The sequence below is a fragment of the Cricetulus griseus genome, chromosome 8 (assembly GCF_003668045.3).
Source record: "Cricetulus griseus strain 17A/GY chromosome 8, alternate assembly CriGri-PICRH-1.0, whole genome shotgun sequence".
NCBI classification, from domain to species: domain Eukaryota; kingdom Metazoa; phylum Chordata; class Mammalia; order Rodentia; family Cricetidae; genus Cricetulus; species Cricetulus griseus.
Genome location: NC_048601.1, coordinates 13,499,692 through 13,513,735, shown reverse-complemented (window position 1 = coordinate 13,513,735; position 14,044 = coordinate 13,499,692). Strand labels below are relative to the sequence as shown.

At 46.2% G+C, this 14,044-nt stretch overlaps 1 protein-coding gene across 1 annotated transcript; it reads left to right on the top strand.

Annotated features, from left to right (window-relative positions):
- The first annotated feature begins 10,530 nt into the window (after positions 1-10,530).
- On the top strand, positions 10,531-10,767 carry LOC107979040 (zinc finger protein 431). Its single transcript, XM_027429990.1, has one exon. It carries the CDS (start codon positions 10,531-10,533, stop codon positions 10,765-10,767), a length of 237 nt encoding a protein of 78 aa, XP_027285791.1.
- Positions 10,768-14,044: the final 3,277 nt, after the last annotated feature.

The window sequence follows — 14,044 nt, the reverse complement described above, 5'->3', positions numbered from 1 at the left end:
TGAAGTGAAGAGCTATTAAGAAAGACATTCAGTGTTGACCTTTGGTCCTCAGGTCAGCGCGCGCGCGCGTGCGCGCGCGCGCACACACACACACACACACACACACACATTCAAACACAGAAAATTTTCCTACATGTATATATCCTTTGGAGCTTGATCAAGTCCAGTGAAACATTTTGGTATACTTGTATTTTCCTTCTAACTATAGAAGTAATCCATTGTAATATTTTTGAAAGGATTAAGAATATGAACCAGTATTCTGAAAAGTCTCCCTTCTGTGTGAGTTCTTGAGAGAAATGAGCATCCTAAAACACAAATGCTCATTCTTACCCTGATAAGCCCATTGTAGGCAGAAGCTTTGCAGCAAACAGAGGTGGGACAGAGAAAGGGCTGAGCACATTTGCTTTTCTGACTCATTAAATTTGTCCCTCTGGTTTTTCTTTGAACTTTTGCTTCAGAGATAGCACTGTTTCTGTGTAAACACAGAGTTTGAGAAAAGTATGGCATGGAGACCTTTAGATTACAAAGTTCAAGAATGCAGAAACATGGAAGACAGTGATGCTGAGGACAGTGTAGATTATGATGGCCTTGCTCAAGATGTTTCAGAGAAGTATATTAGTAGATGGCCTAAAGAACATTCTTATTATATATTGGCAAAGAAGGTGGCACCTTTCTGCCTTTGTCCCCCTCCCCCCAATCTGACTGATCCTAAATTGAAGAGTTTTGGATTGATGGCATTGGCAAAGGAGATTTCAAGACAGCCTAGTATTGACTTGTGTCATGTAGTTATTTTGTGCTACTTTTTTTCAGATCTATAGTGAAAAGGAGCAAGCTGAGCAAGGAAAAATATAAAATGTACAGTTTGAAAAGTAAAGGGGCACCAGGAAGTATAATGGAGCTGAGTCCAGTGTGCAAAGAGATAAAAAGTTTAACGAAAATACTGATACTAAATGGAATAAAGGGGGTAGTAACCTCAAGCATCACCCCACCTAGCTAACTTCCAATTTGTGAAAATGAATTAAAGAAAAGCTTAAGCAGTGAAGGAAACAGAAAGCTGATGAAAATGTATTTGAATGAGGGGGGCATGTTTTAGCCCCAGCAAACAACAAAACTTGGCGGCTTCAGCCATGTGGTTCTGGTATTAGAATCAAGGATACAAAAAAGGGGTGTGGAATCTCCCTCCATGGCCAAGGGAAGCCACCTAGGCCAGGGATGGGGCATGGGCGTCCCTGCATGGAAGCCCAGAGAGGACGTTGCATGAAGCTGTGAAAGTGAAGCCTGGATTGCCTTGGAGACGCCAAGATGTGAGAGATGTCAGGGCCATAGGATACCTGAAAGGAGAACTGCTAACAGGGAGTGGAACCAGCCCAAGAGGGAGAAGTACGTTACCGTGAACAAAGCTAAAAGGAGCTGGAGATCCGAAGAGCACTTTGACATCAGACAGGGAGATGCAGAGTTTGGAGATTGCCCTGTTGGTTTTTGGTCTTGCCTTAGTCCAATATTTCCTCACTGTCTCAGTTAGGGTTACTACTGCTGTGGCAGAGCACCACGACCACAGCAACTTGGGGAAGGAAGAGTTCATTTAGCTTACGCTTCTGTATCACTGTTTATCACCAAAGGAAGGACGTCAAACAGGGTGGGACCCTAGAGGCAGGAGCTGATGCAGAGGCCATGGAAGGGTGCTGCTTCCTGGTTTGTTCCTCATGGTTTGCTCAGCCAGGAGCCCCAGCCCACAATGATCTCAGCCTTCCCCATCAATCACTAATTATGAAAATGCCCTACAGGCTTGCCACAGCATGGTGTTATGGAGACGTTTTTTCTTAACTGAGGTGCCCTCTGCTCGGATAGATGGCTTCATCTTGTGTCAAGTTGACATGAAACTATCCAGCACACTCACTGTGTCCCCTTTCCTCCTTTTGGAATGGTCATGTATATTCTGTGCCACTGTATGTTGCAAATAAGGGATCTGCTGTTTGATTTTGATTTTACAGGAGTTACAGTTAAGAGAATGCCTCGAGCCTTAGAAGAGACTTTGAACTTTTAAACGGTGTTGAGACTGTGAAAGACCATGGGGACTTCTGAAGTTGGATTAAATGTGTTTTGCATTATGATATGGTTATAAGCCTATGGTGGCCAGAGAGTGGAATGTGATGGTTTAATTAAGAATGGCCCTGTATGCTCGTATATTTAAATCAGGAAGTGGCACTATTTTGGAAGAATTAGAAGGATTAGGGGGTGTGGACTTGTTGCAGGAAATGTGTCACTGGGGGTGGGGCTTTGAGGTTTCAAAAGTCCATGCCAGGTCCAGTCTCTCTCTCTCTGCCTGCTGCCTGAAGATCTGGATGTAGTTCTCCAGCGCCATGCGTGCCACCAGGCTCCCTGCCATGATGATAAGTCTCTGAAACTGTAAGCAAGACACCAATTAAATGCTTTCCTTTCTAAGAGTTGCCATGGTCATGTTCACAGCAACAGAACAGTGACTAAGACACTGAGTATACTGATAAATATTCATTACTTTATTTAATCTTCAGAAATAGCTCCACAATGACACTACTTTTAGGGAAGAGGAAATAGTCTGGAAGGTAGTTAGTCAGTTTCCCAAGGTCACAGCCAGGAACTGTGGACTGAGGATTCCTCCCAAGGGTCACACAGCCTCTCACCCTCTCTGTGCTGTCTTGGTGATTACCTGAGAGTAGGTCACACATCTTGAGGACAGGGCCATCTGTGTCTCCCAGTGCTGAGAATGGCACCTGGCATGGGCTGAGCATTCAGGAAATGCTTGTTGAATAAATGCATAAACAAATAAGACTCAACAGAGCTCTCCCCACCTCCTGCAGTCCTTGAGCCAAATGCAGGGACTTGGGGGAGGTGTGGTAGTCGTCGTCATCGTTGGTGGTGCCCAAGAGCAGTAGCAGCAGATGGAGCCCTGGAGATCTGAAACTTGGTCCCCTTTACTCCTGCATCGAGCTGCCCACTCCCTGTCCTCTTGTCCCTCTCTGAGTCGTCCCTGTTCCAGGAAAGTGGCCAGCTGAAGCCACACGCCTTCCAGCAGATAACACCTGGCTGGCCGAAGCCTTTTCAGAGCTTTGTCTCCGAAATTACCTTTTATTTCTCTCTCCCTCTTGGATTTCATGCAAAGCCAACTGGTATTTCTTTTCAGGCAGCTGAGAACACCAGATGGAAGGGTAGGGGGAGGTGGAGGCAGGGTGAGAGGCAGTAAAGGGAAAAGCAGGGCTATGGATAAGGGGGGACCATCAGGAAACATGTGACGTGGGGACCATGCCAGGCGGGTCAGCAGAGGTAGGAAAGGCAGAAAGGGCAGAAAGGAAGCATTTACCATATGTGTGCACTCACACATGCAGTACTTCCAACATACCATTAAAACAGAGAAACGTTCTGGTTTCCGTAGCAACAAGGCCGACTGGTGCCTCAGCCCGTGAAACTTATTGGAGGGGGGAGGCATTTGCCTGTTAAGGGGCCTGATGAATTGGGGGATAATTATACAGCATTCTGCCGCCACCATTAACAACATACAATATTCAGAAAATATTGTAAAGAGTGGGGACTGATGCAAATCCCATGGAGGGAGGGGGTGGGAAGGAGGGGCAGAAGGCTGGAAAAAAGGTAAATTTCCCAGGGGTGGGTACTTGGTGTGAGGAGCTGTTGGAACCAGCTCACATGTCAATCTTCGGAGGCCTAAAGTACCGTGAAGCTGGCATATCTGTCCCCAGTTCTACAGTGCCAGTACACTGGGTCCCATCCTCATTTGTGTCTTTAGAAAGTGGGTGGGTGTATCTGTAAAGTCTAAACAGTTAGATTTAATAAGAGGAGTTCGGTAATAGTGGACTCTGTGACACTCAAGGCCCTGTGTCTGCATTTCCATAATGCCCAAAGGGAATCTTAGTTGACCCATCACACAGATGGGTAGGGCCATAGAGGAGGTTCTTGACAATTGAGTCATGCTATTCAGAATCTCGCCTGCAAGAGAAAGAAAAGAAACCACAATTATCTTGTCCTCTTGATAGCAATGACCCCATGCCAAGTACATACCAATCACTAAATAAAAAGTTGCAAGAATAGGGACTGGGGTGATGGCTCTGTTGGTGCCCGCTGTGCAAGCATGAGGACCTGAGCTCAGATCCCCAGTGCTCACATAGAAAGCCGGATGTGGTGGTGTGCCCCTGTCATCCCAGTGCTAGGGAGGCAGACAGGGGCTGGCTGGCCAGCCAGTCAGTGAGAGACCCTGTCTCAAAGCACAAGGTGGGGAGCTACATAAGAAGATACCTGCTGGACGTTGGTGGCGCACACTTTTAATCCCAGCACTTGGGAGGCAGAGGCAGGAGGATCTCTGTGAGTTGGAGGCCAGACTGGTCTCCAGAGCGAGTGCCAGGTTAGGCTCCAAAGCTACACAGAGAAACCCTGTCTCTAAAAAGCAAAAATAAAATAAAATAAAATAAAATAAATAAAAATAAAAATAAAAAATAAAAAAATGCCCAGCAGTGTCAATCTCTGGCCTCCACAAACACGTGGACAATAGACTTGATAAGAGCGAATGATGTGATACTCAGATGAGAATTAGGAGTAAGGAGCCGTGTTCTCATCTCTTGCTTTTGCTGATAATTTAGTGGCAGGTCAGACTCTCAGACACAGTGTCTTTGGATGGGAGGCATTCCCAAGACAGGCTTTAGGATTCTGGGACTAGAGATGGGTCTGTGCCCTAGAAGACTCTTGTCTTTGAGCAGTCGGGTCACCTGAGCGTTCTGCTCCTTTGTTTAGATGACACCCCTGTGATGTGCTATTTCAGGGGCTCAGATGAACTGGAGGGCAGAAGTGGCTCACTGCCTCAGAGGACCCAGACTAATTATTGTTCCTGTCACTCAGGAGTTGGTTCTGAATCTGTTTTCCCACACTCCCAGGGGGTGCGCTCAGCTGACCGTCTCCCGTCTCCCACTTTCATCTAAAGCCACACTACGTAGCTTTCTCCATGTGGTGGCTTGGATGAGGCCAGTCCCCACAGGCTCATCCATTTTGAATGCTTAGTCGTCAGGGAGTGGAAATGTTTGGGAAGGATGGAAGGTGTGGCTTTTTTCCAGTGGATGTGGCCTTGTTGGAGGAGGCACGTCACTGTGGGTAGGCTTTGAGGTGTCAAAAACCCATTCCAGGTCTCTCTCTCTCTCTCTCTGCTTCCTTGAGGCTAAATGGACATCGAACAGTTCTGGAGAGATTCTTGGAACAAGCCACTTTCAGGCTCGAGGGTATGGCTCTTCTTAGTCATTGCCTAAGCAGGGGTGGGCTTTTCAGCAATTCAGCTGCCTTGGACTCACCATACTTCAGTGAGTACCCTGTTACCCACACTCCTGAAATAAATGCTTGGTTTTACCATGCTGGACTTGAATGGGACCATTTCTTTAGTCTGTTGTTTATGCCCTACCTTGGGTAAAAAGTTCATGTCTCCCCGGGAACTGTCACCCAGCCAGTATTTAATTGTTCACTCCTTACTTTCCCCTTGGGTGAGCCACACTTCCTGACTGTAGACTGGAGGAGATTCCCTGGAGAACTTCTTCATGGTGGGAGCTCCTTCAAGAGGGCCTTGGGTATCAGAGCAAACTGAACCAAGGTGAAAGAGACTGATTTGAAGACTTTGAGAACTGACTGAAAGCAACAGGTTCCTACTCAAGCCTGTCGATTTGGGTAGACCAACTGGTTCCCTGCACAGCAATCGTACACATGCACATCGCTGCCTGGTGGGGTTTGCACAGTCAGGCCCCGCTGCGGGGGAGGGCTGTGAGAGCTGACAGGAAAGGGGTGGGAAAGTGAGGAGTGACTTGTCCATTTGCTAATCCTTGCTCTCAGATTCCGGAACTCTGGAAAAAGTTCCAGGAGACAGTGAGCAAATTATTCAAGGTCAAACAGGGGAGCCAACAGCACACGATGAGTGTCCAGGGTGCCTCTGGACTTTTGGAAGCCAGCCTTTCTGTAGGCACCGGAAGCAGGTAGTGTAGGTTTTAGCTCCCTCAAAAATATTTCCCTTCCAAAATGCAGCCTGGTTGGGAATCACAGGAGAGAAAATGGCATCAGTGCTGAAGATGGAAGGAAGCCTGGTTCGGGGAAAGGGGGGGGGGGCTTCATAAGTGTTATTTTGTGAAAGAATTGTATTAAACAGATTCCATCCTATCATCATATTTTCACATTGCCATCTTCCCCCTCTCCAATTACCCTTCTTTAGCCCACCCCACTTCCAACAGAGAGTTTCCTTCCTGCCTGTTCCATCAAGCAGCAGAACTGGGTTTCCCGTTAGTCCCGCCTCCTGCACTGAGCCATCTGGGCCTTCACATCTTACTGTCTTTCTTTCTTATAACATTTTGTCTGTTCATTATTATTTATTATTATTACTACTACTACTGTTATTATTATCGGAATTGGGAATTGAACCTGAGGCCTGACTTACATCGGGCAAATGCTCTACAGGACACCCGCACCCCCAGCCTTTTTGAGACAGGCATCCCGTTCATTTGTCCTTACTGGCCTGGAACTTGTGATCATGCTGCCACAGATATCAGGGATTACAGGTGTGCACCGAACACCAGTCCACTCTTACATCAACAACAGCAACAGCAGCAACAACAAAACAACAAAAACAAAAACAACCGAACGCTCAGCTCTGCGCAGTGTCTCCGCCGGACGCCAGGGGTCGCCATCGGGCAGGCAGAGCCTCCTCTGCAGGGCACAGGGCGGCTTGCCAGGACTGTGGAGCCAAGCCCTGTGTATATCACCGCACCACATGAATCAGGCGCAGCCTCTGCAGTGCGTTCGAAGGGGAGTTTGGAGCCAGGGCTGGGAAGGAGATTTCTCAAGTGGCTAAGCCAAGGCTCTTCACCTCTTCTAGCTTAGACAGTGCATCCAGGACAGGGCGCTGGCCCAGGGTCCTGCCTGGCTCTCAGGGTTGTCTGCAATTCACACAGGGCCCGTAAGTCCTGAGGGGATGGGTATCTGCTGGGCCATCTCCTTCCTCCTTTTGCATGCTTCACTCAGAAAAGCCAGGTCCTCAGAAGCAAGTGTGGCTCTTTTGCACACACAGGGGGAAATAATCACCATTCCTGGTGATTGCTCAGCTGCCCTCAGACCCTGGGATGGGCCTCCCATGATCTTTGCACATGCCAGAAAGCCAGGCCTTTGCCAGGCTCCTATCAGATGGGCTCTGCAGGAGACAAACTGCACCGTGTTCCCTGGTGCATGAATTTTTCAACCTTACATTTTCATCTCTCTGCCCTATTTCTTTCACTCTCCTTGCATTGCTTTCCTGAGATGGTGCTGCTACTTAAGATTTGATGCAGTTACTGGGCACACATCTAAGATGAAGGCACTGAGGAAGACGGGGGAGGAGTAGCAGGGGAGAAGGCTGAGGGCAGTGCCAGCCTGGGATCCTTCAGACTCTGGAGAAGCTGGGGGCTCGTCTGGGGTCGAGGTACCTCCACTTACGGACTACTTACTTCCTCTTTTCTCTTCCTGTTTTCATTCTTTGCTTCTTCTTTACAGACAGACACAGCACAGGTGTAGAACACGAACACACAGGGCATGTTTACCATATAAGACAACTTCACTGTCTCACAGTGTGTTTTGAAGAAAGTAGGCACTAGGCAGGAGAAGTGAATTTACTGGAAGGAGCCAGTAGGTGGAGAAGAGGGAGCTGACTTGAACTTCTCCAAGAGGGAAGGCAGTTGGGCAGAGGAGTCTGAAGAAAGGCATAAAAGTGAATTTTCACAGCCTTTGGAGGGGGTAACGAATGGGCTGAAAGAACTTAGTGAAAGGTAGAGGAAGGAAGAAGGGGGTCGTTGGGTCTAAGCATGCAAAGGTGGGACTAGGAAGAGGAAGCCTTTGGATGCCTGCGTGAGGGACTGGAGTGTTGACCTTATTAGGATTCTCTAGAGTAGCAGAGCTTATAGAATGAATTTCTTATGTATAGAAAAGGGGTTTATGGCTTACAGGCTGTGAGTCCAGCTAGTCCAACAATGGCTACCTATGAATGGAAGTTTCAAGAGTCCAGTAGTCATTCAGTCCAAGAGTCTGGATGTCTCGGGTGGTCTTCGGTATACACCAGAAGCTCTAATGTGGTCATCTCAACCTGTGGGTTTTGGCAAACGTCTATCTCCAAAAATATTTACATTATGGTTATAACAGTAGCAAAATTACCGCTACAAAGTAGCAATAAAAGTAATTTTATGGTTGGGGGTCACCACATGAGGAACTGACTGTTTTAAAGGGCTGTGAGGAAGGTTGAGAGCCACTACTCTAATCCCAATGAAGGAATGGGCTTGCTAGCAAGATAAGAACAAGAAGGCAAGTGAAAGCTTCCTTCTTCTGTGTCTGCCTGCAGACTTCTAGCAGAAATTGTGGTCCAGATTAGAGGGGGGTTTTCCCAGCCCAAAAGATCTGGATTAAAGGTGAGTCTTCCTACCTCAAGGATCCAGATTAGAAGTAGATCTTCCCATTTCAGATTAAGCAAAAATCTCTCACAGGTGTGCCCTCCATTTTTTGATTATAGTTAATTCCAGATGTAGTCAAGTTGACCACCAAGGACAGCCATTGCAGCCTCCATAGGTAGAGGTTCAGATGAGGGTTCCATGACAAGCTTGTTTATAGTCTAGGAGCATCCCTCCAAGGGATGAGTAGCCGGAGAACTATGGGGCTGGGCTGTGACCTTCATGGGAAGTCTTTCAGGAAATCACTATGTGATAAAAAGGGGACTCGTGTGTACTTGCTTCTTGCAGTTAATCCCTCACTTCCAATATACTCTAGCATCTCCCATGATCACTAGCTCTGAAGCATAGGAAGGAATGATGTGTACAATTCCAGGGTCTAACGACCCTCCCCTTGTCCTAAGGAGTGTCAGCAGCCCAGTTACCTTTACTCTAAGCCTAGCTACCTCTGTGTTGTTTTTCTTTATTGGTTCCATGATTACAGGTCAAAGTGACCTCTACCCTCATAGTAGACCTACAGGAAAAGAGAATGTTGTAATAACCCCCTTCTTCATTGTTGTTCTTCACTGGGAAATGGAAACCAGTGGCCGAGAACTCCCTATGCCTCCAGCTATTAGCTCTATGTTCAAACCTGTGTGATACAGGGTTCTTAGTTAGGGTTACTAACTGCTGTGATGAAACCATAACCATTGGGAGGAAAGGGTTTATTTAGCTTATGCTTCTACATCATAGTCATCATCAAAGGCACTCAGGACTGGAACTCAAACGGGGCAGGAAACTGAGGCAGGATCTGATGCAGACACCAGGGAGGGTGCTGCTTCCTGGCTGGCTCCCTATCACTTGCTCAGCCTGCTTTCTTATAGAACCCAGGACCACCAGCCAAGGGGAGACCCCATTCATAATGGGCTGGGCTCCCACACCCGTCAATCACTAACTAAACAAATGCTGTTAGCCAGATCTTACGGAGGCATTTTCTCAATTATGACTCACTCCATCCTCTCTGATGACTCTAGCTTGTTTCAAGTTGATATAAAACTAGCCAGTACAAGGGTATGCATTTTTCATCTCTCCTTCTGGGGTGGAAAATGTCCCCCTCTGAAGTGCCTCACCTCTGCTCTTCTTCAGGACCCTTCTTCTTCATGATTCCTCTGTCACCTAAACCATCTGTCCCTCCCATTTTAAAGTTTAATCCTGAGCCTGCAATCCCAATACTCTGGGGGGGGGGCTGAGGCAGGAAAATTGTGAGTTGGAGGCCAACTTCCAACTACATAGTAAAACCTGTCTCAAAAAGATAAAAAAGTTCATTACCACCAATACACAGATCTGTTAGATCATCTCATTTTCACAAAGCTTCCACTGTTACCCAAACCCCTTTTGAATCTATGGCTTCATTGTCAATAAAATGTCTCTCAACTCTCTCCATGCCGCCGTGTCCCCACAGAGTGTTGAGTTTGCTCAATCTGGCTCACGAGACCTCCTGACCAAAATTGCTCTCCATTCTCAATCACCCTAAACCCAGGGGTGGGATTCTGGTGTTGTCTTGGCCTTTCTGTCATAACTGGCATATATATGTACACACACACACACACACACACACACACACACACACACACACACACACACACGGGATTTATTAGAATGGCTTACAGGTTGTGGTCCTTCTAGTCCAGCAGTGGCCATCTAACTGAGTCTGCATGTCCTATCTGGTTTTTAGTATGCACTAGAATATCAAATAAGTAGGCTCTAACCCCAATGAAGGAATGGACTTTCCAGGAGAGTAGGACGAGAAGAAGCAGGCAAAGATTGAGCTCTCATCTTCCATGTCATTTACATTTCCATGCCAGTGGAAAGCATGGCCCAGATTAAAGGTATATCTTCCCACCAGGAAGGATCTGGATTAAACTTGGTTCTTCCCACTCAAATTGTTTAATCCCTGGAGCCATGCTGCAGGCTTGGATTTATGGCAGAACAGACGCCAGTGGATTGACTTCTGTGCTGTGAGCGCTGCTCTAGGGATTGGGAGGAGAGCATGGAGGAGCACGGAAGCCACAGCATGGGTGCAGTGACCTGTAATGATGTGCTCACCAACTTCCCTCAGGAAGAGTGGGCTTTGCTGTATCCTTCCGAGAAGAGTCTCTACAAAGATGTGATGCTGGACACCTACGGGAACCTCACCGTCATAGGGTGCAGCTGGGAAGGCCATAATATTGAAGAGAATTGTCAAACTTCTAGAAGCCACAGAAGGGAGATGCCCCACCTGTACCCACTGGAAGAAGAAATGGGAAGATGACAGTACAAGAACACATCCCATAGCCGGGCGTTGGTGGCGCACGCCTTTATTCCCAGCACTCCGGAGGCAGAGGCAGGCGGATCTCTGTGAGTTCGAGGCAAGCCTGGTTTCCAGAGTGAGTGCCAGGATAGGCTCCAAAGCTACACAGAGAAACCCCGTCTCAAAAGCCAAAAAAAAAAAAAAACAAAAAAACCAAAAAAACAAAAAAAGAACACATCCCACAACAGAAAGACTTCTATGACACCATCAGAGTCTAGGCATTCTACACCAGCAAGACCTGAGCATCCCATCGAATATGAATCAAAAGAGAATCACCTTAAAAACAACTTCATGAAAATGCTAGAGGCCTTCAAAGAGGATATGAGGAAATCTCTTAAAGAAATGGAAGAAAACTGTCATTGGTGTTTTTGACTTTAGCCATTCTGACAGGAGTAAGGTGGTATCTCCTTACTTACTCTTAGTTCTGATTTGCATTTCCCTGATGGCGGAGGGTGTTCAGAACTTTCTTATGTGTCTTGCAGCCATTTTAGATTCCCCTATTGAGAATTATCTATTTAGTTCTGTACCCCGCTTTTTAATTGGATTATTTGGTGTTTTGGAAACTAGCTTGTTGAGGTCTTTGTAAATTTTGGAGATCAGCCCTCTGTCAGATGTGGGGTTGGTGAATGTCTTTTTCCATTCTGTGAGCTGCCATTTTGTGTTGTTGACTGTGTCCTTTGCCTTACAGAAGCTCCTCAGTTTCAAGAGGTCCCAATTATTAATTGATGATCTCAGTGTATGAACTACTGGTGTTATGTTCAGGACGTGGTCTTCTGTACCAATTCGTTCAAAGGTACGTCCCACTTTCTCTTCTAATAGGTTCGGTGTGGCTAGATTTATGTTGAGGACTTTGATCCATTTGGACTTAAGTTTTGTGCATGTTTTCTACATGCCAGCATCCATTTGTTGAAGACGCTTTCTTTATTCTATTGTATAATTTTAGCTTCTTTGTCAAAATCAGGTGTTCATAGGTATGTGCGTTAATATCAGGGTCACAGAAGAAACCAATTTTCCTTGTTAATTTTGCTGTAATGAACTCTTTGGATCCTAAAAAAAAAAAGAAAAAAAAAGAGAAAAAATCCCTCATGGGTGTCCTCAGCCCCCTGGGTTTTAATTAACCCCAGATATAGTCAAGAATAACCATCACAAGCTCACCCTTGTCAACTTGACACACAACCATATTTCCTTATGTCATGCTTAATTTCCAAATGCAAATAATAATTAAACCATAATTTTATCTACCATTATGTAACTATCCCATATATAATCATAAACACATTATACATTTTAGAGTTGGTGGCAATGTCCCTTGAGGGACATTTTTTTTTAGTATCTCAAAATTTAAATATGTTTCGCCACTTACTCTCTTAATTGAAAAAAAACACAAATATCTATACAAACATATTAACAAAATATGTTATGACAGTTACAACTCTCATTTCATTTCTCTTCTCCTCCTCCTCCTCCTCTTCCTCCTCCTCCTCCTCCTTCTTCTTCTTTTTGAGACAGGGTTTCTTTGTGGCTTTGGAGCCTGTCCTGGAATTAGCTCGTGTAGACCAGGCTGGTCTTGAACTCACAGAGATCCACCTGCCTCTGCCACCCAAACTTAGGCTTAAAGGAGTGCATCACCACCTCCTGGCTTATAACTCTCGTTTCTGCAACTACTCACACGGCCTCAGCCAGTGTTTATAACTACCTTCTTCTACCCACTCAGTGTTTCCTCTACCATTACCCCATACATGTAAAATCCATTCCCACACATGTTCCCAGACTTCTGCTTGAATGGATTAGCAGACTCCTCAAGCTCTTCAGTAGTGTAGCACATCTCCTCAAGGACTACACTCTCTACCTTCCCTCTAGGACCCTGCTTAGCCTTCATTCTGATTATAGGTCTAGAGACAACTATTGGTGTGTCCTGATGGACGTCCATATTGTCAGGCCTGGCATCTCCTTCAGGGAACAGTCACTGCCGGTTTAGCAGACAATGAAGGTTCACTTTCTCAGTCAGAGGTGGAAAAGGTCCCAATACAGGGGGTGGGGGTGTAAGTACATCTTCTGCTGAGGGTGTCGAGACCACTTCCTCAGAGGTAGGAGGCCCTTGAGAATCTGAGGGTTCCAAGTTTTCAGCACACGTGGGGTCCTCCCACACACTGCATTCCAACTTACAGGGTCCCATTCTTTACCAGTCCAGCCCTCCCTTTAACTGCTGATACCCTCCTAGGCTGGGACTCGAATTTTCTTTGTAATTCAGCCAGCTTTATAATGAAGGCTTTGGTTTGATTTCCCACAGCTTGAGCTCTGGGCTGCAGATTCTCTTCCGGGACACTCTTAGAAACCTTGAGACTGTTCATGCCCATCTGGAGCCAGTCAGTTTTATCCCTAGTTCATTATTGTCTTTCACCATATTCTGAGATGCTAGAAGCTGGTTAATTCATCACAGAGCTCATTCTTTTTTCCTTTGCCAGTCTATCCAGAGATGCCAGAAGCAACCAACCAGCATAGTCATTTTCCCTATTTTCCATAAATTGCCAAAAGTTTTATATGCAGGGTCACCAAACCTGCTGCTTCTCAAAATTGGTAAATCAGGATAATCAAATGCATTTGTCTCCCTAAGTTTATAAAATAGTTCACACCGTGGGCTTTCTGCACTCTCTGAGCGTCTAGGGGAGGCTTCCGTAACTGGAGAGGCTTCAGTAACTGTAGGTGTTGGCAAATTGCAAAACCTGTTCCAGATACTTAAAAAAAAAATCATCCTGTACTTCCACTGCTCTAGAACAAGAGGGCGGCAAAAGGAAAAATGTTCTGGGAAATGGGGTGGAAAACGGCCCCCCTCTGAAGCGCCTCACCTCTGCTCTTCTTCAGGACCTTTCTTCAGGATCCCTCTGTCACCCGAATCATCCGTCCTTTCCAATTTAAAGTTTTTTTCCTGAGCCTGTAATCCCAGAACTCTGGGTGCTGAGGCAGGAGGATTGTGACTTGAAGGCCTGCCTCAGCTACATATTAAGACCCTGTCTCAGAAAAGAAAAATGTTCGTTACCGCCAGTATACAAATCTTTTAGATGATTCCATCTTCACGAAGACGCTACTGTTCTAGAACCCCATTTAACCTGTAGCCTCGTCGTCAGTAAAATAACTCCCCCTGATAGCCCAGGGTTCCCACAGCTCAGTCTGGCTCACAATACTTCCTGACCCAAACTGTTCTTCGTTCTCAGTCACCCTAAACCCAGGGTGGATTTCT

Coding starts and splice junctions, on each gene's coding strand:
- LOC107979040 (XM_027429990.1), top strand. CDS start 10,531: ATGGGTGCAGTGACCTGTAATGATGTGCTCACCAACTTCCCTCAGGAA.